The following is a 27626-nucleotide window of genomic DNA, read 5'->3' as shown; positions in this document are numbered from 1 at the left end:
GCAGTTCCAAATGTTTCAAAGGACTGGTAAGAGCATCAGCATCTAAAGGTGTTACTGTGCTGGGTAGAAATACCCCTTCTCTCTGCTGCAGTTGTTTTTGTCTTGGTGCAAGTGGTAATTGGAGAAGAGTTGGAAACACCAGAAGAAACAGAGGACTGTGTTTGGAGAAATGAGAAAGCCAGGATGAACAGAGAAAAATAAAGCAGTAGGAAGGGAAGTTGGGTGGATGTTCTGAATACGCCGAAGATCACTTGCAGCTTTTTTTCATAGGTGTGGAGGAAGGAGTGATTCTGGATGAGGATAGACCACAAATGTAATGTGTATAATGCAATATGGCATAGGTGCATCATGCCCTGAAAAGTGAGAAATGACAGCATCCTGCTATAGAAATGCTTTTTTCTGCTTTAGTCATGTCCATTGTTTTTTTTTTCTGGGATTCTACTAAAATCAGAAGAATGGTAAAAGCCGATGAACAATAGGAGGCTCATAACATTTAGGCTGGTTACAGGTAGTATTATGGACTGTAGTGCTCAAAGTGGAGAGCTGTGGTTTGAAGTAGAAAAGCTGTAACACAGATGTTGAAAGGCATTAGGCTGAATACTAAAGAGAAAACATGGATATCATCATCCAAACTAATATTCTTTCCTACATTTCTTCTCCCTGCTTGCTGTGACAGAGGTGGGAAGCTATGATCCCTAATAGTCTTGCAGTCCAGCTGCAGAAAGAATACAGGGCACCATTCAAGTGGACACAGGCTTTCCACCCTGTGAGGTTTTTGTGCCCACACCATGAGAATTCAACTCTCCTAAAGGACAGGGAGGTGCCGATACGTAACAAGTTGCATAAGACTCACCAGGATTCTGTTGTGGCCAAGGAGAGCTGCATGCCAGGCTGTATGAACAAGCCTGTAGTCATTAAATTAAGGGAAGCAGTTATTCCCCTGGATGTGACATTTGTGATCAAAGCTTACCCTACATTAAGCATAAGGTTGGATCAGATGGCCTCAAAATGTGCTTTCCAACCTGAATCATCCGGTGAATCAATGAAGAGGAAAGCCTTGTCACCTGTTATGGAGCTGGGTGAGAGAAGGTTGGGCTCACCCACTTCTCCTCTCCCTGTAGGTCCAGGCCATGCACGATTACACTGCCACTGACAGTGATGAGCTGCAGCTGAAGGCCGGGGATGTGGTGCTTGTGATTCCATTTGAGAACCCTGAGGAGCAGGTGAGTGGGGAAGATGGGGTGTGAGCCTGGCCCATGTGGAGCCAGTGGGGTTTCTAGAGCTGCTTCTTTATTCACTAACAGTCGGCTGGCTGGATGCAGAGCCATTAGTTTGTGGCTGGGAGCTGGCAAGAGAACCGGTTGTCCTTGAGCTTGAGATTGGCTTCCTGCAACAAAGGGGAGGACTCTGCTTGTTATTGGAAAGTAGAGACATTATCCTACGTAAAGCATATGGAGTAGCAGTGGGTTCCTGTCCCTGTCAGAACATTTGAGCCAATACTATGGCTTTCTTGATCAGGGAGCCCAACAGAGCCCATATTTTGCCTCCTCACTGCCCCTTAAATTGATGCACATTCCCTGTGATCACTAAAGTGCAGACCGTAGCATTGAAAGGAGTGATCCACACTTTATGATGATGTTTTCTCCTGTTTTGAGAAATGTTGGAGCTCCAAGAAAGCAGCTGGCGGTGGATGATGGCTTATACTTCACCATAGCAATGGCTGTTTCCAAACGACTGTGTTTGGTCAGGAGATGGCAGCAGAATCAAAGGCTGGTGCAGGTCTCTCAGCCCTGAAGAACAGTCTTGCTGCCCATCTTCAACCTGAATTTAATTGGCCATGTTTTTCTTTGAGTTATTTCTGGAAGCTTTGACTAAGTCCTCCTCACTTGCTGTGTTTGAGGGGCACCCAGCTGATAATCTGCAGCAGCTTTACTACTTCCACTGAGAGAGATGGTGATTTTATAAAATTCATGCTCACATCTCCAGATTTTTGTTTGGAAAAGAAACAAATTCTCCAAACTGATTCAGCAGTCATCAGCTCTTTGGGTTTGGTCAAGTCCAGACAAGGTCTGGATTCCACAAGGGATAAAGGGAAGGTGAGGTAGTTCACTACCTCAGAAGATGTGGATCCTCTGTTGGCTTTGTGAATTATGGAGGCAGATCATGCTGATACCTGTGAAATGGAGCTATAATCTGCCAACAGTTCCCACAGAGCTAGGGGGGAAGGGCTCTTTGGGGAACACAAAGTGATTCCTTCTGGAGACAAGACTCTTCACTGAGTGGAACTGCCCTACAAAAGCATTTCTGAGCATTTCTTTCTCAGAAAGCTTTCTGGACGGGGAAAAGCCTGACAGCTTCCCTAGTTTCTGTGGTAGGAGTTGGCGTTTGTGGAGCAGTTTTTCAACGCCCTGTGTTTGCACTCTAGCTGGATGTGGGTGCAACAGCCATGAACTCGAGACTCTCCAAGCTGCAGAGGGTGAGCTCTGAGTGTTGCTAACATAACACTGTAGCTGCACTGAAGCCCCTTAACCCTTCTACAGTGCATCCTGTGCTACAGCTAACCTCAACCATCCCCAGCCAGAAAATGCTGGCTGTTAACATGTGCATGAACTATGCACGTGAGTGGAGGAAGCTTAGGATGACAGACTGTGGTCCATGTCCCCATCTTGCAGCTTAGGTATCAGTTTGTGGATATATCATCCAAGCCTGGATTCATCTCTCTTGATAGAAGAAAGGGTTGAGGGCAGCAGTGCTTCTAAGCTGGCACTTAAGTGGCATGGTTTAAAATTGTCAGGGCTCAGTCTGGGTCCTTGTGTCTAATCCCTACAGCTGAGGAGACCCTTGGTAGCAGGATGAGGTGGGAGTGCTGCATGCTGTATGGCACAGACGCTATGTGCAAATGGATGAGCTTTTGTACTTGGCGTGCTGTGAGCTGGAAGCTGCCTTCCAGACACTTGGGCCCAATGTCTTCTGCCTAGTTGTTTGTATTCCTGATTTATGGCATGTCAATCCTCCCACAGCCCCTGCAGCTGGCTGCTGCAGATGGGCTCCCATCTCCTGCCATTCTCATGACATCTCCTGAATGTTCAAATCTAAGGCAGCAGCAAGGGCTAAGTGAGCTTGCAGACACCCAGAGCTATGCAGCTCTTTTGCCTCATGCTGCACCCTTAACCCATAGGCTACCCCACTGCAAATGGCTCACATGAGAGGGTACATTTGCATGCTGAAGGGGTGCTTCCATGGTGGCAGCTCCAAGGCGTGTAGAAAATAGGGTGGTTGCACACCTGAGCTGCAAGGAGTGCAGCCTTCCTACCTTGGATATCTTGTCTTCCTCACGTGCCTAGGATGGAGCAGAAATCTCAGTGCTAGACAGCCTGCAGGCAGAAGGTGAAAAGTCTGGTTCTCCTCATGAGTGGATTCTGCCAAGCAGGACTCCATTTGCCTCAGTGAAAATTCATCTGTGTTTATAGATGTATAGGTTGGTGGCTAGGGAAGACCCTTCAGAGAGACCTTGAGTGTGTAGCCAAAGTTTGAGAGTTTTGCTGACCTCACTCTGCATCAAGCCCAACAGACTCCTGAGTTTTGGGAAGATGAATTGAGCTTCTCAGCTCCCAATTCTCATGGATCAGAATTTCAGCATAGCAAACAAGACTTATTTTGCCTGTACCAGCTCTAAAATGCCAGTCATCAGGTGCTCTGACTGGAGCAGGGGATGCGCATCTCCAGGGACTCATTCATCCTTTCCAGATACCTGTGCCCAAGATGAATGGGTTGAATTACACTCTGGATGTGTCTGTCACTTTTATGACTATGGAAAATGCTGGACCCCTCATGTTTAGATGGTGAAAGGTGAGATAGGTGATTCCCATCCTGTAGCTCTAGGGTCTCTTTTGGCAGAATTTCTCCTGCTTCAGTGGGTGTAAATTACAACATATTTCTGTTACACTTCATTCTTTACAGTTTCACAGTGTCTGCACAGTCTGGGTTAAATTTGAGCTCTGGTGGGATGGAGCATTCTCTCCATTTAAAAGGGAACAAATGCATTTTTTCCTTCTTCCCCATACTCCTCCTGGATTGTCTCCAAGCCAAATACAAGCATGGCTTTGATAATGCCTTGACACCTCCTTGACCTGCACTCTGTAACAAAAATCCCTGCTCACATCTATCCCTTAGCACCTGATTTCTGTCTTCTCCTCCAGGATGAAGGATGGCTGATGGGTGTGAAGGAGTCTGACTGGATCCAGCATAAGGAACTTGACCAATGCCGAGGGGTTTTCCCAGAGAATTTCACAGAACGGGTGCAGTGAAAGCTCAAGCCCACCAGCTGCATTTCTGCTGGAAGAAAGCAAGTTTTCTGATAGATAATTGAAAAAGAACAACAGAAGGAAAAGAAGAGAGAATTTTAAAGGATCAGAAGCCTGAAAAAAGTCAGCTTAAAGGGTGTGTTCTTCTCAAAGGGCAAGGTTTCAGAAGTAAATTGAAATTCAAAGTGTTATTGAAATATACACATATTAATAATAATAAGGCAATTCAGATACCCTCTTTCCCCTTTGGTTTAAACAGCATTTGAATTCAAAGGACTGATGCAGAAGCAACTCAGTGTGGTTCTCTAAATACTGCATTGACTGAATTGGTGAGATGTCAGCCTGATCCCTGGAAAGGCAGTATTTGTCTAACAGCTTGAGAGTAGAAGGTGCATTTGCTCTTGGCTGGGTTAATCTGTTTTGTCTTGAAGGTGACTTGCATGGCAACCATAAAAATTCAGCCTTCCCTACATGTTCAACCTACAGTAGGCCAGACTTTCTGTTATGCTGTTGAAAAAAATACTTAGTGTATAGTGTTCACCAATACAATGTATGTGTGTGCGTGTATTTTATTTTCTTCCTTTAAAGACAATGTTACACCAACTGTGATTTTCGTACATGTAAAGATAGAAGAAACTACATGGAAAGGGCATGAAGAAGGTGAAATGTGTGAAGCTGTGCTCAGTCCAAAGTTCTTTCAAATGCAGACACTTAAATTCTCACAGTAGTGTTAGCCTGTGAAATCCTAAGGGGAATGGACAAATTCAAGAAGAGAAGCAAGGAAAAACAAACATCCTATTTGGATGTCTGTGAAATTTAGGAGAGGGAAACCTCTGGCCCTCCCCCCCAACCCTGTAGGTGATTTCAGAAAAGCTTAGATTCATGTAGATGGAAGATAGCTCTAAAATCTACTGGTTAGAAAATTTGCTTTTAAAGAAAGAGATAAGGGAAGAATTATTTTTTTTCCTGTAAGAATATCTCAGAAAAAACACCGAGTTAAAAACAACTTGCTTTCTGTGTTTTTCATTGGCATTGTTTTTTGTGGAATTGTATTACTTATTTTCCTTTGAAGAGTTCTGTAAGTGAAATATCATTAGATCAGCTTTCTCCAGTGCTGTGCTGATGATCAAGTTAACCTCTATAAAAACTGGACTCTTGAAATGCTCGTTTAAAATGGCTGCGTGACTTCAGGATGTTTTAATGCATTAGAAAGGAAGGCACGAATATCAAAGTGTCAGTGTCAAGGAGACACTCCGCAGTCTAATACTGATGCTGAGTCCTTTCCTCTACCTTTCCTTTGCTTCTGTTTGTTTTTGAGTTTTGTTTTTTGAGTTTAGACAAGCAGATGACAAGGCTATTTCTAAGTGCATATTACACTTGTTAAAATAAGCCGGTCTGACTCTCCAAGACTCTAAAGTCCCACAAAGGTACTTTAAACTTTACTTGAATACTGATGCAGCTGGCAAGCAAGTCAGGTTATTTTAATTTTTTATGGCTTCCCCTCTTGCCCCAAGATTGTTTTGCCCTGAGGGATTTTTAACAGTGAGGTTACCTCCTGCTGCAAAGGGACAGGATTACTCTGAAATTATCTTTTGAACTGTTAGGAGTTGGCTTTTGTCAAAGCTGCACAAAATGCTGACAAAGACTGCTGAAAAGCCCACCTTTTCCAGTCTGTTTGGGTTACTCATAGAACAACAGAAAAAACATTGTAGGACAAAAATTGTGTTTTTTAAAAACAATTAGTTCAGAGGGACTGATCTGATTTTGATTAGCATATATATTCTTATAAATGCATGAATTTTTGGAGTTCCTTCTGCTTTCAGTTTGAAAGAAGATCCATGCTAGCTATTTACAGCAATTAATAGATATCAAATCTGTTCTACATACCCAAATCCCGTCTCCTTTTTTCTTTTTTTTTTTTTTTTTACTAAATGTGCAGGAATTCATTTTACATCACTGTTAGAAAGCCCAATCATATTTAGGAGTAACTTCTCACAATACGGAAGGACTGGACTCCACAAGTTGTAGTATGGTGAGCTGTTACTTTAGAATACTGCCCTGTTTGATATATATATTTTTTTTTCATCAGGATTGTCTTTATTATTACTCTTTTTTTTCCAAAATATCTATTTTTATGCATTGTGACTCCCATTACTCCTTTGAAGATTATTCATATAAAATATACATTTAAATATTCATAGAAATATATATATATTAAAAAACGGGTTGATCCAATTAACATAATGCTGTCAGCTTAAAATGTTTATTTTTATGCAAAACCTGTGGATAATAGCTTTCGATTTTTTAAAAGAAAGACAAGATTCTAAGTACCAGAGCTGTGATTTTCGTCTTGTAGTAAGTGTTCTAGACCATTTAGAAAGCTGTGCTGATACCTAATTTATTGTGGGTTTTTTTAGCTGTTGTTGTTGTCCTCTGCTGTGTTTAAACCAGATGACTGTCCCAACAAAGATCCTTGTAAGGCCTTTTCATTTTACTGAGCTTGCAAAGTAACTATCCAGTACTGTATTGTCCCTGCAGAAGTGGTAGCACTCTGTGAAAAAGGGATGTTGTTTTCAGGTCACAAGTGATGCTCCAATATTGCCAGTGGGGAGGGTGTTGTGCCTCTCTCCATTTGCTTCCCCCAACCCAAAAACCCCAAGCCCCAAACTCCCTTGTTTAGAGCAGGTTAGGGTGGGTTACCTGGATCTTGCATTGCTCACAGATAAGTGGTGTCAGCACATCTCAGTCAGATTCTGAAAATGCAGGATCAGACCCACAGTTTATAAATTGCCTTATGTGAGAGTAGGATGACATAGCAGTAAGCTTGTAGATGGCAATGTTTCTTGGAACCAGGAGATCTATCTCCTGAGTCATGTTCAGCCTCCTGTAAACGGCCATGACTCCTCCCATTTTCAGTATTTTTGCATCTCCTAAATACCTTGGTTCTGGTTGGTATTACCTGATGAAATGAATTTCCCATCTTCTTTGGCTTAGGTCTGATTCAAATAGAAAGAGGGACAAGTGAACTCCCAAGTAGGCTGTGCCCACAGTGGTTTTTCAGTTTGCGGGCTGAACTGAAAAATCTGAGGAAAAAAGTTGTAAGGGTGGCCTGAGACAATTTTTTTCCCCATTTTCTCAGTGGAATGAAAAAGGGAAAAATTAAAACAAACAAACAAATCCTTTCATGCCAAAATGAAACGTTCATTTCTAAGGTTGCATGTTGTGTCTTGGGCTGTAACAAATTGCTTTGAAGTAAAAATGTGAAACCTGTTCTGAAAATGCTGAAAGAAAATGTTTTAATGTTAGTAGTCTTTTTACCTTTGCCTTTCTTCTTAATTTGATGACTGATTACAGTTAATCCTGAACTGTATTTTTTGCGAATACATTATCCACTGAAGAGAACCCAAAGAAGCCTATTGCCCAGTTCTGCTCCACTGACAGGCACACTGGATACATTTCAGGGAATACCTGGTATCTGGCCCAGCAAAGCTGCTGTTTCCCCATTTAATAATCTTCCACTTGATTGTTTTACTGGGTGAACAATAAAAGCATCTCTCATCCCATGCCATTGACTGGTTTTGTAGCCTGGCTTAGAAAAACACTCTTGCTCTGGTCTTAGTTTGGTCACAGATTTATGACTATAGATTTATGAAACTACTCCAGTTTGAGCCTAATCCTATTGTGCAGTGGGAATTATCATTTGCCCAACTGATAAGAAAGAAATAAGGCATTGCTTTTTCTCCCTTTTTCTGTCTTAGCAGTGTCAGTAGTATATCTTTATTAGATAGAATTAAGGAAGGTCCCAGGATAAAGATGAATGTGGTGTTCCAGGTGAGACTCCTGCATATGCTGCTGTTTTCCATGGGCATTCCTCAGCTGTCTGTTTTTATCACCTTTGTGTTTCTTGGCTGTGAAGGTGATGCAGTAAAAGGGGTTGTGCAGGTTCATTCCAGCTACTCAGAGCTGGTGTTACTTTGTATGATTTGTTTGCCACAGTCCTTGAAGCTTTGTTCACAATTGCAGAACCCTTTCCTGCCCCACTATCCAAAGACTGTGGCCAAGGCAGACACGCCCAAGTCAAAGGGGAGGTGAAGCAGGAGTGAGGGCTCCATATTCTGCCTGGAATTGGGATGTCAGCTCAATTGAGTTTTGCAGCAGTCTCGGAGGCAAAAGGCCCAAGGCTAAGGAAATGCTGGGAGAGGATGGAGAGATGATCCATTATCTTTTTCATTTTGGATTGATGTGCTGACTGCCTCACCTCTTAGTTCCAGGAAAGTTCAGAAACTCTTTATTTAGGGCTAAGAACAAAATACAAATACAGATGTGCATGGTCAATATGATAACAATTGCCCTTCACCTGCCAAGGGCACTGAGTTTAGAGTTTCCTCTTTCCTGCTTTGTGTTAGACACACTGAATGCTCTGCTAGTGTTGAAAATGTATTGGGTGCTGTGCAGTCAATGCCCCAAAACAGGGAATGTTCTTTGGTGGAGGATGCAGAGGTGTCTCTCAGCCCTTTCTAGGAAGACCTACAGATCTTCCACAGACAAGCCTGTGTACATCTAACACAGTAGCCTCTGATTTCAGTAGCCTGTGTGTTTTTATCATCTGGCCTCACTCTCCAGCTCCTCCCACTTCCCAGCCTCTCCCATGCTCTTTGAGGATGATGGCAGCATAGGCCATGTCCCATCAGCAAAAAGTGCAAAGCTAGAAGATGCACAGATGTGTCCGCAGCAAATCCTATGCCCTAATGCAGCTTTATAGTGCTGATATCAGGAAAACAAGCAACAGCTTTTTGTCTCTGGGCTGCCAAAGGGGAAGCTATTCCTTGCCACCCGGGTACTGGTGCAGACACCTCTCTGCATGCATGCTCTGGTTCAGACATTTCTGCATAGCAGACTCCTGATGGAAAGGGTCCCTGTGGTCCCCAGAGGTGGATTGTACCACCAGTCTTCATGAAGCATCAGGTCTGTAGCTGATGCATGAGGTCTGAGAATTAGAAGGTCCTTTTGGAAATTTTGCTTGTGAAACTAAACGGACAAGCTACAGCTGTGAAGACTGGTCTGTATGAGCTTGTGCTTTGATGTGTCCTATGGCTATAATTCCTTCACCTGTTTTTGCAGCATATTCTGCTAATCCTGACCCTAGTCTGCGTTTCATGTAGAAGGTCCCTACTTGAAACTTGCCAGATGCAGTCCTGGGCTTATTGCTTCTCTTTAACTGAATTAAATGGGAACTACTTTTGCAATGTATTAGCAATCTCTTTTCCTTCTGTTTATTCAGTATCTGAGTTTAATCACAATGACCTGAGAAATGTTTGGGGGTTGAGTGTTTTTTTTTATTATTTTAATTTTTGTTTTGTTTAAACAAAGCTGAACAATTCCCATTGTATTCAGAGCTGTGATGCCCAGTTCCAGTGACAAGTGCTAGATGAATTTGTCCCATCTTGTTTCTTGGCGATGTTCAGAAATATAATTTGTGTCATCCTAAGTCCTGCGTCCGTTTCTCTCTCTCTTATTTTTCCCTACCTTTATGTTAAGAAGCCGAAACAATTCAGGAATTTTTCTCCTCAAAGAGGTGAGTAGCTTCAAAGTGGTTTGGTGTCCAGGCACCTTTAACACTGGGAGTTCTTACAAACACATGGGATGGAGAGGGCAATGCTAGTCCTTCCCTGAATGACAATTACAGTACAATAAACTCTTCTAGTAGCCATCTTTGTTCCAGTTGATTGTGAGGACCAGACACCAAACAAATGCAGCGTAGAGAAGGATTTGAGATCTTTGCTTTTTAATAGCTACTAACCCCTAAATAATGTGACCTTCATTCTCTAAGGCAAGTCTGTTGTGAATATGACACCACAAGGGCACTCTACCCCATCTGGCCAAACTTCTCCCAGTTCCCTCTGGCCTGTTGCCACACCTGATCTCTGTTCCCAGGCTGGCTTTGGGATCTGCTCTCTAATGGAGTAGAAAGGGAGTGTTGCTGCCCTTTCACTACAGTGATCTGGGACTTAAGAGGGACAGGATTAGAGAGGTTCACAGTTCATAGCTGGCTGTTTGGGGCCCATTCTAGACGGGCTTGGCATAGCTGCACATGGGACGTTGTGTGTAAATAGCAAGTTCTGGCCAAAGGCTAGACTAGGATCTGATGGAAATCAGTGCCAGTTAGCATTTTGATTAATGGACTGCCAGAGTCCGCTTTAGCTTTAGCATGCAGGTGCTCAAGCCTCAGAGCCAGCACAGGGAGCTGACCAGGCTGTGCTCACATCATTCCTTCACTTAGTGCCTTTTACCCTCTCACCTCTATATCACTGGAATGGACCTGAATCAAGTCTTGTGGCAGAGGGGAAGAGGCAGGCTGTGCCACTGAAGCTATCACTGCAGTTGGTGACTCGGGCTCTGCCTTAGCGTGGCATGATGACTCCTAGAAGGCTGAGCCGGGCCAGCTCTGCTACAGCTGGAAGCTTGCAGGGCAAGAGCGAGACCGGGAGGCATGGAGGCTCTGTGCATGCCTTCTGTTTGCCCTTCCTCATACAGTTTCATTCCCATCACCCAGAAATACAAAGGAAACAGGGGAAGGGAGAAGATGGCCGGCCAAGGGGAAGCAGTGAACAGTTCATTGTCAGCCACCTCTGCTCAGCTGCATAATTCATTCCCAGTGATGTTTTCTTGCTCCAAACAAGCAGCACTTGGTCTCATTGGCTGTGTGCAGGCTGTGGCCTCATAAACCCTGGCAGCACATCTGGAACAGCATTAGGTTCATGGTTCCCTGGGTCCAGCCTTGAAAACCCTCAGCACATTGAGGGAAGAACAGGAACACAGCTGGAGAAGGAAGTCTCTAAGATGGAGAATACACATGTGGCACCAGGTGAGGCCAGGGTGCTTGGGAGCAGGCAAGGTGGAAGCCAGGGCATTATGTGCTGTAGAGGACTGGTGGTGACTGGTGTCAGTCGCTCCATGACATCCCCACATGAAGGGAGTGGTTGGGTAGCAGGGCTGTCCTTCAGTGGCAGCCTGTGCCACCTGGGAAGACACTGTGGTGGGGAGTTTGAGCCCAAGTGGAGCTAGGAGTCATTCTGCAACCCTGGGGAGGAGATGGGAGTTTGGGGCAGCTCTTGGCAATTTCTCCAGTTTGCTGGGTGGGTGAAGCCGATGCCCTCAGCAGAGCAGGATTGCTGCTTCAGCAGGTGGAGGAGCCTCTGCTGCCCGTCTGCTATGCGGCCCAATCCACAGAGCCATTAATAATGGTGCTGGAACAGGAGTTCAGCAAATGCCCATGATTAATTAGCTCATCACAAGCAGTTAATGGCCAGCCTGCTCCCCTTGGCCCCGTGGTGCAGGTAATGGAGTAGGCATCACTTCTCACCGTGCAAGGCGCAGCCCCCTGCCAGGAGCAATGGGCAGAATCTGTGAGCTGTTCTGATGTACTGCTTGTAGGTGTTTGGTGAGATCGCTTTTTCTGGGGAATAGATGGGGGAATAGATCTGTAAGGGGACTTATTAGTTATCGGAGTCAGGTAGCCAACTGTCTGGCAGGGGCCCAATCTAGTATCAGCTTTCCTTTTCCTAACACTGGTGGTAACTCACTTCTTGTCTGCATTTTGAAATGTTCCCTTTTACTGAGGCTGACTTCTCCATATGTACTCTGCTTGTCTCAGCACTTATTCATGAATTAATATATAGAAATTTAGGTACCATCTATGCTGCATCAGGCATGGGGGGATGACAGAGCCATGCAGTAAGGAGGACATGCAAGCAAGGCTGCTTTTTGAAATCCAAGTGAAGAGGAAGCAATCCACTCCAGAGGTGACCCTGCCCGGGAGGGGATTGAGCTCCACCAAGTGCAGGTCATCACCTCTGTCCCAGCTGCTTTGCGATAAGGTAGGAGAAAGTAAAGCTCTAGCAGGAGTGCAACATATTAAAATTAAATTGCACAAGTTCACATTGTTTGAGCAGCGTGACACAGCCCAAAGTATGAAATTAATGTGATAGTACTAGGACTGCTGCTGTGCTAGTAAGAAGTGCAAGCCTGTTGTTCTGTATCCCAAAGGGGATCCTGTTCCCCTTTAGGGCACATTCTGTAACTGTCACAATGTTCGCTACTGTAGCAGAAGTCAAGCATATTCAGTAACTCCTGTGCCACACACAGTAATTCAGAGACCCCTGAGAGCCTCATGGAGTGACTTCCCCTCTCTAATGTCCAGGATTGCCTCTGTACATCTCTATTAAAGGCTTCCAGGAGAGACATGACTATTGATTTTGCACAAAGTGCTGTATTTGCTGTAGAAGGTGATGTTGTGGTTAGGTGTGAGCTGGCCACATGGAGGCACTCGAGGCTTCTGTGAGCGCCTTACCTCAGTACAAAACATCCCTAATGTCTGAAAAACACCTTCCGTATGCCAGACTTCTGCCTGGCCCCTCTGAGGAAATCTGAGGAAAGCTCAAACTGAGAGCATCCGTGCTGGGAACAGGGTGTGTTAGTGGCTGGGCCATGGCTTTGCACTTGATGATCACATTAACCAGAGATGCTTTCAGCCCTCTAAGAACTTTCCCTATAATGCACACCAGAGGGTGGCTTTGCTCCTCTGTGACAAGTGACCACCTTCCTAAATCCTCAGCAAGTTTCACCTGGAGCCATCGTGTGAAGTGTCATGTTTGTCTTCTGCCTCCTAAGTCCTCTTTCCTGTGGGAGGCACAGGAAGGCCATGGGTCCTGCCCCACAGAGGTGGTGATGTACCAGATCAGGGATACGGGCATTTGATTTGCTTTGCTCTACTCTATCTGGCAGCTCCCAGCATTGCTCACTGTGTTTCAGGCATTCTGCTGTGTCTGAGGAATTGTTGCTCTTTCCCGTATGATACAGATGTTTTTGCAGGACTGTAAATTACTCCCATCCAGTAACTCTTTTATGAAGCACTTTTTCTCCATATGGTGAAGAAAAATGCCATTGAAGTTGGTAATTAAATGTTTACTGTTAAGTACTTTATATATTACATACTATAGATCATTCCATCCGTTAAACAATCCATTTAACTTCCTTCAACAGCATTATTGTCTATTATTAGGTTAATCAGCATTCACATCCTGTAACTCTGCATTTCTATCTAATTAGCCTTTCTTTCTTACTTCATATTTCTATTTAATTAAGCTGAGGATCAGAGCTGAATTCCCTGTGCTCAGCACTAGCAGAGGACTTGATCCTTTCAGTGCTTGGAGGGTGGAGGGGCACCGAATTTTAAGCAGTTTCCTTAGATATCTGCTAAGGTTTTCTTCCTGGAGTCAGTCCCCTCTTAACTCCTGAGAAATTTTTTGTCCACATAAGAAGCTGTAGGTTTGTCACCTTCTCGATTATCTCAGGTTATGGAAGAGCTCCCCTGTGTGTGATGGCTGCAGCTGGTGTAAGTGTGCTGCAATGATTGCGTGGAGCATCCAGCCACCACACATGGTATGTGTTGGATAGGGAGCTCCTTTACTTCATGACTGGAAGGGCAGGGAGTTTGGGTTGTAACGATCACCAGCTGGGAATAGCTGATATCTTACCTGACCAGGGCACAAAAGTACATGCTGGTGGTCTTCCACTTGCTCCCAGGCTCTAGCTGTGAGTGACGGCTGGTGGGACAGGACACAGCACCTGTCTGTGCATGGGGGCTGTCAATGTGCACCAGTTTTATGTGTAATTCTCCAGGCCCCATTTGATAAACCTTTGCAGAGTTGCTCTGAGTTTGATCTCTGGAGGGATGCACTTGTAAGTGGTGTGCCAGTGAGCTGGTGGCTCTGACCCATGGAATGGGATGGGTATGAGGTGGCTCTGATACTGTGCACTGAAGTGCGTGAGGCTGGTCTGGGTCTGAGCGCTGCTCTGACACTGTGGCTCATATCATGCTTGCTGATAACGTGCTCTTTTGGCATAAACATTTGCTCTGTTCTTTCAATTCCTGAGCCCTAGGGTCTGCTACAGGAGGCTGTCAATTATAATCTCTCCCCATCAATGTTTTTGGGGATACCCAAGGTGCCCAATGTGACAGCATCACTGAAAAATGGATTAAATAGCAGATAGGGAACACCTTGCTTGTCACCACTTAGCAACCAAGCTGCAATGGCTTTGAGGAATTGTCTGGGCCCTTCCAGAGTCCCTGAACAGCTCTTTTTGCTAGTACCAGTCCAGAGCAATCAGCAAATTGAGTTCTTTTTATTAACTTTAAAAGAAGACATTAGCCTCAGCTAGGAGAATAAAACCAATTTATGAGGCAATTAGCTCTGCAAAAACATTTCAGTCTCCCCAGAGCAGCCATCTGAGGAGCATCTTATTCCAGCTGCACAGCTTCTTCCAGCCTTGGGTTTAGAGCACACTCCATTTATCATAAATAATAATAACGTATAAACAAATGGTTTCCTGATGAGTGTGTGACAGCCAGGAAGGTCTTCTCTGCCTGAAACTAGACTATATTGTTGGTTTCCTCCTTTCAGGTGCCATTCTTGTGGCCTGTTACTTGATTGTGATTCATTTTGATGCTCAAGCTCTTTATAAGCAGTATATGCTGGAAATTTGGGGGGAAAAAAAGAGGGGGTTCTCCTCTGCCATTATTGTCCTAATACAATAAATTTTGTGTGAATAAGGTGGTGCAGGAAGGAATGTGGATTTGAGTTGACACAAAAGTTTGATTTGCTACTTGTGGGTTAGCCTGCAACTTCCAAATTTACCTTAAAAGCAAATTGAGATAAAAAGTTAAAATTGAGTTTCAATGAGCTGATGCACAATATTGTTCTACCAATCACAGAACTCCTATTTTCTGTATTTTCCTGTTTCAGCTTTTCCATTTTTATTATGCACAGTGAAAGTGAAAACTAGATAACAAAACCACTAGAACATAACGTTTTTACTACAAATATTCTACAAAACTTTACAATTCTGTTAATTCAACATCTTTTTTGATGTAAGGTGGTGCAGCTGGAGGAGTGCTGACCAGCTTTGTTTGCCTTATAAACAGAGCACTCCTCAGAAGAGCCCTGGGCTTGCACCATTTTTATCTCCAACAGCAGGAGGGAATCCTGTGGATCTTAGTGTGTGTTAGGAAACTCAAGAGGAAAGAAAGTGCAATTGCTGCGATAGTATTAAAAATATCCAGAAAAAGAAAGTGCTAAACTCCAAGCTTTTCAATATGAATCAGTATGCCCAAAAGACAGTTTTCTCTGGAGACTTTTCGGGTGTGTACTCTCTGTGCCTCTGTTTCCCTCTGATCCTTGTTTCTGAATCTCAAGAAGGATGTACCCAGCCCTGAAATACAATAGTCCTCATATTTAATAGGCTAAAGAGCATGAAAGGACAAGGGAAGACAGATGAAAGGCAATGTTTAGAGTCACAACCAGTGACACCTTTAGATTAAAGATCTTACAGGACCCCTACCTCAGGCATGCTGGCTGCAAGCCCTGGAGAGGTGAGCTGCTTGGAAGAAGGCTGTGTGAGGAACCCAGCTCACTCCAGACTTTTGCAGCAACTTCTTATACATTTACCAGTTGTGGATTTGCCTCATGCTCCACACTGCAGATTAAGTGTGGGATTTACAGCCACTCAGAAGTGCTCCTATCAGTAGCTTGACCAGCCCAAATCTATTAGAGGCTTTGAAGGAATTTTTTCTTCTTTATTTTTTAAAATCCTCTCCTGCTCCACTTATTTCTCCATCGTAGAGTTAAAAGTCTGGTTAGCATCTACTTTGGAATAGTTCTGCCTTTAAATTTTGATGACTCTATGAGTCCATCCAAGGCTTTTAAAAAGCTTTTAATTCTAAGCTTTGGGGATTTTACACAGTTGTTTAAATCTGTAATAACTTTTCTTCATTCCCACTTGAACTTTCTACTGTTCTGTTGCTCTTTAACTCCTATAAGGCCTCATTTAGGTTCTGTCAAAGTACTTGCACCGGGAGATGAACGGTTCTTCCTATGCCCCCTTTTTATTAATGTGTAGGTTTAGAAATGATGCTGCCACTGAAGGGATTAAGCATAGCCTGAAGTAGACACAACCTCCTAAAGTGTTAGCTGTCATGGCTGCATCATTCTGTATAGAGCCTGTAGCAACTGGACTGCATCCTCTCTGTGTGTGTAGTAGACCACGCATGTATAGCACTGAAGTCATTCCTGCCTCTGCCCTCCCCAGGCCTGTGCCCTTTATTGTTTATCCAAGCAGTTTTCACATCTTAGTCTGTATGACCAGGGATATGGATGCTTCAACAAGCCATTGTTGGCCTTAAAGGAAGGACTGGGCTCAGCCTAGTTTTTGAAACTGAGGGGTTGGTTTTGTGGTCAGGGCTGGTGCCAACCATCACACTTGCTTGAGCAGAAAGATCTCGAGCTGCAGAAAACAAAACTGGGCTCTCCATGGCTAAAGGTGAAGCGACTTTTTGGCACAACAATAGCGAAGAGAGCAATGTTTCAGCAGCAATTCTCTGCAGGACAGGTAGCCAGGGCAAGCCTTTGAGACAGCACTGCTGCTGACACCCATGGAATATCACACAGCAACAGCACTCCTAAAGCACGTCTACTTCACCTGTTTTCAGGTGTGAGATAGTAACTAGGCAGTTGCTTGAGTGGAGAAAAAGGGAAAAATAAGGAAAGAAAACGGGAGTAAAAAGTGAATAAATACATTGTGTTGTAGTTGGAAACTGTTATCTGTTATCTGTGTTATTACATGCATCAGCTTTGATAGGCTGCTTAGTCATCTTATGGCCAAATACTCCTGTGATGATGTACAAAAGCTGTCCCACTTTGATATTCACTCATACAAATGTAGGCACTGCTGTAGTGGAAGCAGCTGTCAGCTGGATAATTGCATGGGGGCTGCTGGTTTTCCGTGTTGATTATGAAAGAATTCAGACATTCTAGTGGGAGACTACAGTGTCATGTTGGGGCTGGATTTTCTAAGGAGTCGAGGTGCTGTAAGATTCAGATAAATGCTTGTGGGGACTGACTGAGAAGCCTCTGTGCCTAAATCTTACTCAAATCATGGGTGTTTTTGTGTCAGAACTGCCAAGATTCTTCTGAGAAGTCCCATTTTTAAGAATAAACATTAGTAACATACTCGTGTCATGGAGAGCTGGCAGTTACAAAAATACCCAATGCCGAAGTAGAGTAAACAAGATAAATATATAATTTTATGTCCTTTCCATTGATAAAGGATTGCCTCTGAAATACTAGAGATCATCTCTAAGGAAGAGTAGATGGGTCAGGAAAGGAAGTTCAGCTGAAACAGGCTTCAAGAGAGCTGGCTTTGGTCTTTGTCCTGCCCCAGACTTGCTGCATAATCACAGGAGGTTATGGAGTCCTAGGCTCTTAAGAACACAGCAACTGAGGCTGGATTAGAGGTTTCTCACCCCATGTCCTCCTTAGTCCCTGAGCAGGTTTTGATGGCCACTGTATCCAATTTTCATCAGAAACTACTAGCATATTTGTCTCCTTTAGATATTCAGATAAAATAAGATTTTCTGTCACATCTTTTCCATTGCCCTCATCTGCAGGCAGAAGCTCAGCCCATACCTGAGCAGGCAGCAACCTGAGGAGCTGTTTTGCATGTGAAAAACAGTGCCCTGAAAGGCCACATACCTGCATAAGAGCCCTGTGTAGGAAGTGGCCCCGTGGTGTGTTTCACCAGCGCATTCAGGGGTCGTGTCCCAAAGTGGATGTGGCATTCCCTATGCTGGCACCTTCTGTTGTGAGTGCCTGCTGTGGGCTGAGAGTGACGGTTGTTCTCTCTCTGCTCATTGGTGATGGGCATAGTCAGGGGCTTCCTGTGGGATGAGATGGGCTGCTTCTCCTCTCCAAAAGTAATATTATTCATGTTTCTCAGCAGGAAACTGTTACAAAAGCCTGGTATTATGCTAGGCTAGCATAATATGTCTCCTAGGCGTTGATTTTCCTTTTGGAATGGTCTGGAACGAACACATCTCTCTTGTAAAAGCCATTGCAGAAATGATATATTGTCTTTCAGTGTTACCAAAGACAGCACTGTGCGACTTTGCTTCTTCAGATTCAAGGTTACAGGGCAGCAGACCACTTTCAGCTGTCAGACATGGAGAACAAACAGTGCCCTCCTCTTCTGGCTTCTTTCAGACTTAATTCTTCCTTATGACATTCAGGTCTTGTTCTCTTGCTACAACCAAAGTCATGGCTGGCTCCTGAGCTGGGCTTTGACAGAGGTGAGTCTTTGCTTGCAAACCATTCCTTTACAGCTCTTGTAGGACTTGTCGCTACGGCATTTTGGGCTTTTGATATGACCCTGCTGCTGCCACCATGCAGCGGTTGCCTTCCTTTAGCAGAAACATCTCAAGCAGACCTCAGCTCTGCAGTGTCTCAGCCTGGCTCTGCATCTGGGGGGAAAAAAGTTGGAGCAGGAGGGAGACTGTGGAGCCCCAGCAAGAGGTAAGCTCCTTGCATGCAGCCTCATGCTGTGGCTGCAAACTGTCTTGCAAGTGTCACTGGTCCATGGGATGGGATGGAGGAAAGCTAACAGGCCTCATCTCAGCTGGAGAAAAGAGTTTTGTAATTAGGATAAAGCCCTACATCTGCCAGAGTTGTAATTTCTTTCCTACTTTTTTACTACGGGGAAGTGAGTTGTGTTGCCCACTCCTCAGAGGATAAAAGTTCTGTTGTCTGAGGCTGGATTGCACCCAGTGGTGTGGTCCAGCCGTCGGATGGAGAAGGGCAGAGCGTAATGACAGCTGGGCAGGCTTTTCATCAGAAAATAGAAGGCAAGGCCAACTTTTCTGATGAGAAACTGGGGAGTGTGTTGCAGTCATTAGCACAGACTTTAAAAGAACCAGCAGTGCCCTGTGTTTTCAAGTCTAGTCAGTAGCACTTAATAGCCCTGGATCTCTGCAAAACTCCCTCAGCCTGTTTGCAGTCACTCCCAGCAGTGAGACTGGTAGATTTATATGATTTTACAGGGGTACAAAAGACTTGCTTTGAAGCACAGCACCGTTTCCCCTTAATGGACTCTGTGACAAAGCAAATTTTGGTGGTGTAAAAGTACCTGGGCTGCTGGACCAAAGTACTCCACTTGCAACACCCCGTGGTGAGTGAAAGCCACAGGATTGGTTATAACCATACTGAAAGGTTGTGAAAGCACTGATCACACCAGGCACTTATAAAAGCCAGATTTATAGCACTGACCTGTGCATTATAAAGAATATAATTATTTTTGCTCCTAAATTCAGCCTAATGTTAAAGAGTCAGTGTGGTGAGTGTTGCACAGGATGTTGCAGACAGGGTATCTCCATGAACCCTTCACGGAACCGCTGTGTTACTGACACGCTTGTGCAAGGGCTTATTTCTTCCTTCCAGGTGGCTCAGCTCCTGTGAGGAGGCAAAACAGTCCCCGTGAAGTGGCCAGGTCCCTTGGGAGCAGCATGACCTCTCAGCCATGGGGGAAGTTGCAGGAGGCAGGTTGTGAACAGGGAAAAATGCTTGATGGGTGGCCCTGGTAAAAGAGGAATAGCACACTGTGGAAAGAGAGAAGAAATCTTACAGTCAGAGTTGAGGCAGCCACAGTTTGCAGGTAAACACCCAGGTACAGGCCTTTATGTCACAGTGCCAAGCAAAGTCTCTGTCCCTTAAACACTTGGTATTGCATCTGTTGTGTTTGAACTGCAGAATTTCTCCCATTGATGAAGGTTGGGAGGCTCAGCAATGGGTGTGTCACAGAGAATCTGGATTGATGAACTGGTGTTATAGCTGACACCTGGCAGGCTTTTATCTACAGATCACAGATATGGGTGCCATGCCTGGTTAACATATTACTTGGACTTTAGGAATAAGATACATCTATTCCACTTTGGTAGCTTATTACAGAAGGTACCTACAGCTAAGCTGGCTGTCCAGTGCCCAGGAGGGGAGAAGAAAAGCACCTATAGGTTACAGTACATTTTATCTGGTGGTAGATGCCAGATGTAGACCAGACAAAGCTGTCCCTGTCGACCAAAGAGGAATCAAGCCAGCTAGTTCAGGTACAGACAACATTGGCAAGTGGGCCTGGGTTAGTGTGGGGAGCTGAGTTGCACCACGTGTGGACAGGAATGGTTTGAGTTTTCTCAGGAGCCTGAAGGGGGATTGAAATTTCCTATGCTCAGATGACACCTCCACACTCTCTTAAGTGCATGCATTGCCACAGAGCAGGAAAACAGTCGTGCTACTTTTGTGGACAAATGACCAAAGCAGAAGTTAGATAGACATCTGGATCGACATCATGTCTATCCAGATATAAGCCAATTTAGACCCATTCTCCGTTCAGCCCTGTGGGGGCTTTTCTTCATCATTGAAGAAAAGTGGCTTCTAATACTCCAGTTTACAGTCCAGCCACCTGATATAAGACCAACACTTGTGGATATTGAGATAAAAACTCATTTTAAGACCCACATGAGTGATCAGCCATACACCAGTACCCTCAGAAGGCAGAGGATCAACCTGGATGCTGGATTTGTGTCATTGGGATGACTTTGAATGAGTGTGATATGAATAGAGGGGTATCATCCATGCTCAGGTCTCTGAAACAACCCAGTCTACAGATGCAGATGTCTGAGAACCTGCAAACTGTGAGTAGCCAGGCTGGGAGCATTGAGTACACCCGCACTGCTGCAAGGACACGGGGTCTAGAGTCTCATTCCTGGGGTCCCACACAATCTATGGCTTCTGGGATGTAACCCAAAAGTGATGCAGAGAGGAAAGGATCTTGTTGAAACCAGAAGCAGTTTGAGAGTTTGCTTCATGGCTACGGGAGCTGCTACCTGAACCAGTCAACACAAAGATCCTGTTGCCTTATGCAGCTAAACTTCTTGCTCTGCCTTGCTGGTGTGTACATCCACAGGAGCAGCTCAGGGTGGCAGTGCTGCCCCATGGTTTGGAGCGTTCTGTGCACTGATTTAATTTCCTTGCTGACACACAGGGAGTTGTATTCCCAGAAGGAGCATCTAGGGTTTCATAGGAAAAAGCCCACAGATGCAAACTGCAGAAATCTGTGTCCTGCCATGCTGGGTTTAATTAAGGGCACACTGAAAAAGTCACTGTTTGGTAACACCTCTCTCTCTTCAGTCATGCTGTGTTGGAATTTAAGTGGCTTTATGGCAAGACTGAGTTTGGGTTCACATCTGGCAATATTAAATCACTGCCCTGAAGGAAAAGAAGGTTATTTCAAATTTCTCTGTTTTTCTGAATTTCAAGTCACTAGATGTGCCAAGCACACATTTCTGCTACAAGTGGTAGCAATGAAAAATGTGCAACCTCTGTAGGAAGCATCAGAAAGGAACAATATAAAATGCCACGCCATTGATCGTTAGCACTGTCTAGTCCCAAAGGAAAGTGTAGCCTTTGAATGACAGCACTTTGTCTGGACATCATCTGGCTGAGAGGTAGCAGTGGCACACGTGTCTGAAACACCTTGTGGTGTGCTAGTTGCTGTTTAATTTGTGCTCTCAGCACTGACCTGTCTCCTGGGGATGATTGACAGAGTTTTATGTGTTTGAGAAACTTCAAGCAACTGATATATGGATGTAAAATCTGCCTACTAAATATATTTCATTTATTTTCCTATGCAATTTGTCATCCATGAAATCTATTTATTTCATATAATCTACCTACCTAATTAGATAAAGTTATATAAATAGATATTAATACAAAGGAATATTACATTTTTTCCTAGGTATGTCTACTTTATCCACACAAAAATCATTGTTCAGCTTGATTTTAAGAATTTCCATTATTTTTCCTGGATATCCATTGTAGTCTGACTTAAGGTACCTAAGCTGTATTCTTTTCCCTGACAACACATCTGCTATGTGAATGCTCTGCGCTTTTTATGTGAAACCTGTGGCCCATGTGCTTAAAAGCACGTATATTTGTCCAGAGGCTCCCAGGCAGAAATAAGGCAGCTCTCATGATGTATAAAGAGATATAGAAATACATTTATGTATCTGGATATGAATCATAAATCCACCCCCAAGACCCTGAAATTTACAGTGGTTTCCTGTCAGCCTTGTGGTGGAGAATTTCAGGAGCCCTGGTAGGAAGGTGTCCTGTCACAGGCATCCTGCTGTGTGACACGTATAAGTGAATGCATATGTATGTTGTGTGCCTCTTCTCTGCAATGCATCACTCAGGATTATCCCAGCCTTAGAGGTAACATCCCAACCTGGTACAGTGACAGATTTAAGGCCTGAAATATCCTTGAAGCTTTGCTATTTGGGAAGCAAGTGTCTCCACTTGTTCTAGACAGCATCAGGGCTTGCCTTGACCTTTGGCAATGCCCAAGACAGCTAACTGGCTTTTGAATTATGACTTCTGCTCCTCATCCGGCTGGAGGTTTCCCTCACCATGTTTCCCTCCTTTGCCCTTGCTGTGCTTTAGTTCTGCTCCCTGCATAGTGAAATAATAACCCTGAGCCATACAGGGGTTAGTTGTGCTTATAAAACAGTGTGTCAACAGTGCTTAGGCAGAGCAGGTCATGGTGGTGGATGACCATCTGCACTTGTTTCCAGATCTGTTTTCTGTATCTCTATGGCTATGTGGAATTAAACCCGGTGTTGCCCAAAGGGAAAGAGCTCCATCAGAAAACAGATTTGCTTTCTGGTCCTATGCTCACTTCCCCTAGCCATATACCATATTTTGCCAAGGCTATGGAGACTCTTTGGCTTGAACTAGAAAAAGGCAAAGAGAAAGAATAAGGAGAAGTAGCAATGTGTAAAATGGAGTCAAACACAGTTTCCCAGGATTTGCAAACTCCACAAAATCCAGGTAGAGTATTTTATTCCTCAGAGCAGGGACAGCAGTTGCTTTTTAGGAGGATGAGATATTCTGTTGACTGTCTGCAGCACAAGTCTCTGCTGTTGTGCCTCTCCTGCTGCTGCTAGAAAGGCAGCACAAAGGCTCCTGCTTAGTAGATATGGCCAAGAATTTCTTGGAAGCATCAGATGTCAAATCAACATTTTCAATCTCTTCTCTCTGCCTGTGTTGCTTTTCCTTCATGTTTCTTTCACTGTTTTCCTCCTTCTAAATCCTCCCCCTCCTTCTCCCAGATCAAACCCTTTCTCTCATGGCAAACATCACTACTGCAGCAGGCAAGATGAAATACGCCTCAGTCTACCTCAATCCCAGTGCAGACAGAAACCCAAGAGAGAAGGGCAAAGAACAGCAAATAAGGAGGTTTGCAGAATGCCAATGCAGCAATGACAGTGAGAAATACAAGACAGAGCAGTTAACCACACAAGGAAATAAATGCTCCTGTGGGAAAAATCATACACTAATGCCTATTAGCTTAATAGCCCTGTGGTTTAGACAGAGGGCTGATAGACAGGGTGTCTGTGCTCTGCGTGCTGCTGTCACCTGGGAGGCTGGATGCTTGCTCTGCCCTTGGTCAGCTTTGCCATTTTCCAGTATAAAATGGGATCCAGTTTCTCCTGGGGCTGTCAGACACTGGCAGAGGCCAGCAACACCTGAGGGAACACACGTTACTGGATGAAGGACTTTACCAGATGTGTGCACTCACTTGTGCAAGGGGCAGATCTCTCCCCACGTGTGGTTCCTCCTCTCCCATCTCACTCTCTGTCCAGAAGCTGGAGGTGAGTGAAGGTCTCTAGCACTTCTCTTCAGAAAGAGATTACATGCACTGTGTCCAGTCCAAACCCAAAGTGTTCTGCAAGTGTTTTATTGGTTGTTGGGACTTTGGGGACTGAACCTCTGAGCAAAAACGTCAAAGCAAAAAAGGAATGAAAGCAAATGGTAGAGCCAGTCCAATGGAGAGCAGGAGATAATCAGCAGCACCAGTTTACCAGGAAGGTTTATGAGGGAAGGAGAGCAAAGATTCCCTTGGAGAAAAGATAAAGAGGCAGATTATTATATACTTTACTTCATGGTCCTTCCTGAAAAAGAGCTGAGGGCATTGTTTTCTGCTTTAATATATTGTGTTAAACATTAAAGGGATGAAGGCAAGGAGCCTGAGAAGCGATGAGTTAATCTGAAAAGAAAGATTTTTTTGGCTGGGGAGTAGAGGAACTTTATTGGTTATTATTAGACTTTTCAGCTCACAATGGACAAGTCAATATATTTTCTTTTGACTGCTGCTGTTTCCTCCTTCAATTGCTAAATCCCCTCTGCCCAAAAATATCCTCCTTTGAACAAAGTCTGCTTGTACTTAGCAAATGGCCTAAGAACACTGAGCATTGAGTCAGTGGGGCACATAACTCAGTCTGAGAATTGCAGAGGCTAGATTTGAGGAGGTACTGGGTTAATAAGAAGTAAAACCTCTCTCTAGCTCTTAACACTAGGATTTGGGGCAAGAACATATCAGGTCCCAGCACCCTTGGGAAGGACGAGACCTTAGGGAGGATAAATAAGGGGATGAAATTCTGTGTTATGGGTTATGAATGTTCTGGACAAGAAATTTTAAAGGAGAGTAGTTGAATGGAGGTCCTACTACTAGTGAGACAAAGTATGAGACCTTTCTCACTTTTTAGCCTTCTAAGACTGCCAGGAGTTAACACAAAAGAAATTGTTGGACAGTGGGTGGATGGTGATGGTTAAGCACCCCAGGGGAAAAAGAGGTCTTTAATGACGAGGGTGTTGCCAAACACTGCAAAAGGCTTCATCAAGCCAAATATTACTATTAGTTGTTGTTAACTACTGCTTCTTACACTGCTTAAGAAGGAGGGACAAGGTTCCCTATACCTGGAAACCTCTACAAGCATGGAGATGAATTTTGAGTAGACATTTATAAAAAAAGAGTGAAATTTTATACTTTTCCTCTTATGACTATGTCATGTCAGATTTACTGCAATGGCTGGCAAGAAGCTTATTAGGAAATAATACTGCTACCTCCGAGCTGGGATATTAATTTTTAATTGATTACTTCTTTCTGATGATGATGAAAGTGGAATATCAAAGATGGGTGAATAACGTCGTACATGCCCTGGCTGTTCTGGAAGCACACACTAAGCCCCATGCTGTTCCCAAGGCTTTCCTTTCCCAGCTGGCCCAAGTAAGATGCATCAGCCTTCTCCTGCACCCACCAGCTTGTGAACATCTCCCAGTCTCTAATGCATTTATTATCACCATGTCACCATGGGTGACAGATGAGGAAGGGAGGGCAGGGGGAAGGGTTAAACCCTTTGGTTCTAGCACAAATGAATCACTGAAAGATGGTTTATGATGTTGATGAAAATGAATAGAAATCTCTGGCAGAGGAAGAAAGCAGAATTTGCATCACTCCATCATCTGAAGTGGACAACAAAGCGTGGCACAGGACACCCAGAATAGCTAGACTTGTCTTGAAAGGGGGCTGCTATTTGCAGCTACCACCAGAGAGGCATGACTATGAGTCCTTGGCTCCTGCCACTGCTGCTGTGCTGACAGTCCAGTGCCTTTCACTTCTGTGTGTGACTAAGATCCAGCTCTGCCATTTGAGTCTCTTCAGGCTTTCCCACAAGGTGGGTACACAAGGCTCCAACCAGCCCCCCAAAAAATGCTCCCCAAGGACTTTTCTTGGAAACAGAGCTGCTCTTTCCCCCAGGCTGTGCTCTCTGCCTGCAAAATATGTTATTCAGTGCAAAGCAAAGCATCTGAGATTAACTCTGTTGATTAGAGTGTGGTGCCAATTAACACCAAGGTTGCACGTTCCATCCCTGTATGGGCCATTTACTTAAGAGTTAGACTCTATGATCCTTGTGGGTCCTTTCCAAAACAGTATATTCTGTGATCTCTTGCCTACACATGGTAAGACTGAAAAGCCAACATCTGAGGATAAAATATAAAAGGAAAAAAATTGCTCCAGTTGTAACTGCTGGCTGGGAGCAGCCTGTAATCAGAGCGCCCGAGAACCAGCCAGAGAAACACCAACCCTCAGGGCCTCTCCGCGTAATGTCTCTGGCAAACCACACTTACCAAAAATGGTCAAATGCCTTACTTTTTAATATTCCACCTGAGGAAATGGCCCCTCTATGCCCCCACCCCCTCAAGCTGAAACAATTTGGCCATTAATGTGAATCAGGAATGCTATTTTCCCAGAGTGAGCCATGTTTCTCCTTAGAAACTTCATGAAACAGTCAGGAAGCAACAAACTTGGGCTTTCAAAAAGCAGGTGCAATCAGAGCTTCTGGTACTGGGGGGATGTTCATGTGTAAATGACATGCACACATGTTATTTACAAACAAACTAGAGCTTGTTTACCAAATGGACTTAATTCCTGATTTCGGTGTGTTTGGCTTTGTAAACTTCACAAATCTTTTTAAGGTAACAACAAATTTTTTCACAAAAAAGCTTTCAATCCTCCTTAGTCTGAATCTATTATCTCAGCTGCATAATTGTTCACTTCAGCGTAGCCTGAGGAACATGGTCCTCAGCCTACTCTGTAAAATGCAGGAGGAAAGAGTCTACTGCAGCTGACAGATAGGGATTGATGTTTTGAGTGTGTGTGTGTGCACCTATGTACACTTCAGCCTCAGAAGACACAGATCTGCCATCTGTTTGATGAAAGAAGTTTGAAGCTTTGAAGCTTAAATAGAAATCAAGCAACAATGGGAAGTGTAAAACAATTTTTTCCCCCTTTTTTCTCTTTTGGCCTTTCTGATTCATAAAGAAATTCTCCAGTCAGTCCTAGTGCATTTGTAGAAGCTTAGTTGGCAAGGAAACCACAAGTTAAAAGTAATGCAGTGAGTTACTGTCTGAAGCTTGTTTCTATTCATAATGATTCTTTGAAATATCCTGGATTGTATGAATACAGTGTGTAAGGAATCACAAAGCCAGATTTGCTCCCTTATTGCAGATATGCTTTTAAGGGTCACAAGTGGAGGGGAAAGTTTGAGGAAAGTGTGCTTTCAGTCTCTCCTTCCATAGGGCTCACAGAGAGCACTAACCAAGGTTGTGGCTCCTTGTCTGTTAAACAAAGCAAGTTCTAGTGCCTCTAAAATTCTATGCAGTCACAGACTTCAGTTTCAAAATATTCCCAATGGGGCTTGTGACAGCACAGGCAAAAGGGCACAGCTCGGGGATGCAGGACAGTCTTCTCTGAAGGGTCCACCACATTTGGTTTCACCAGAAAAGGGACTATCTGAGAAGAGGAGGCAACTTGTTGCTTTCAGTTTTAAAGAAACAGAGAGATGGAAAAGGCTTCCCAGTTCCCATCAGTCTTACCTCCTTGTCTGACTACTTGGTGCTCATTGAGGGACTTAAAGAACAATGTGGAACACCTGACCCCAGTGGGAGCTGGATTTGACTGCTCTGACTTAGTTGAGTTAGAATTTATCTCCTAGAAACTGTCTGAGGGCATCATCCGTTACTGTCATGTTTGGGTTTGGGT

At 44.2% G+C, this 27626-nt stretch overlaps 1 protein-coding gene across 14 annotated transcripts in view; it reads left to right on the top strand.

The window, feature by feature from the left end:
- The window catches only part of BIN1 (bridging integrator 1), an 87821-nt gene extending 78029 nt beyond the window's left edge, over positions 1-9792 (top strand). For 10 of the 14 annotated variants that reach the window (XM_051786946.1, XM_051786947.1, XM_051786936.1 and 7 more), the window contains 2 exons: positions 1122-1223; positions 4200-9792. In XM_051786946.1, coding sequence (XP_051642906.1) covers positions 1122-1223; positions 4200-4307 — 210 coding nt within the window. In that variant the 3' untranslated portion in view covers positions 4308-9792. Of the gene's footprint in view, positions 1-1121; positions 1224-2425; positions 2477-4199 lie in introns of all 14 variants that reach the window. The other 4 variants (XM_051786935.1, XM_051786937.1, XM_051786938.1 and 1 more) reach the window with 1 other exon arrangement.
- The last annotated feature ends 17834 nt before the right edge of the window (positions 9793-27626 follow it).

Source organism: Manacus candei, unplaced genomic scaffold, assembly GCF_025592945.1.
Source record: "Manacus candei isolate 608988 ecotype Guabito, Panama unplaced genomic scaffold, ASM2559294v1 h1tg000023l, whole genome shotgun sequence".
Classification (NCBI taxonomy): Eukaryota; Metazoa; Chordata; class Aves; order Passeriformes; family Pipridae; genus Manacus; species Manacus candei.
Note: the sequence above shows the minus strand (reverse complement) of the source record. Positions and strands in the feature narration are given on the sequence as shown.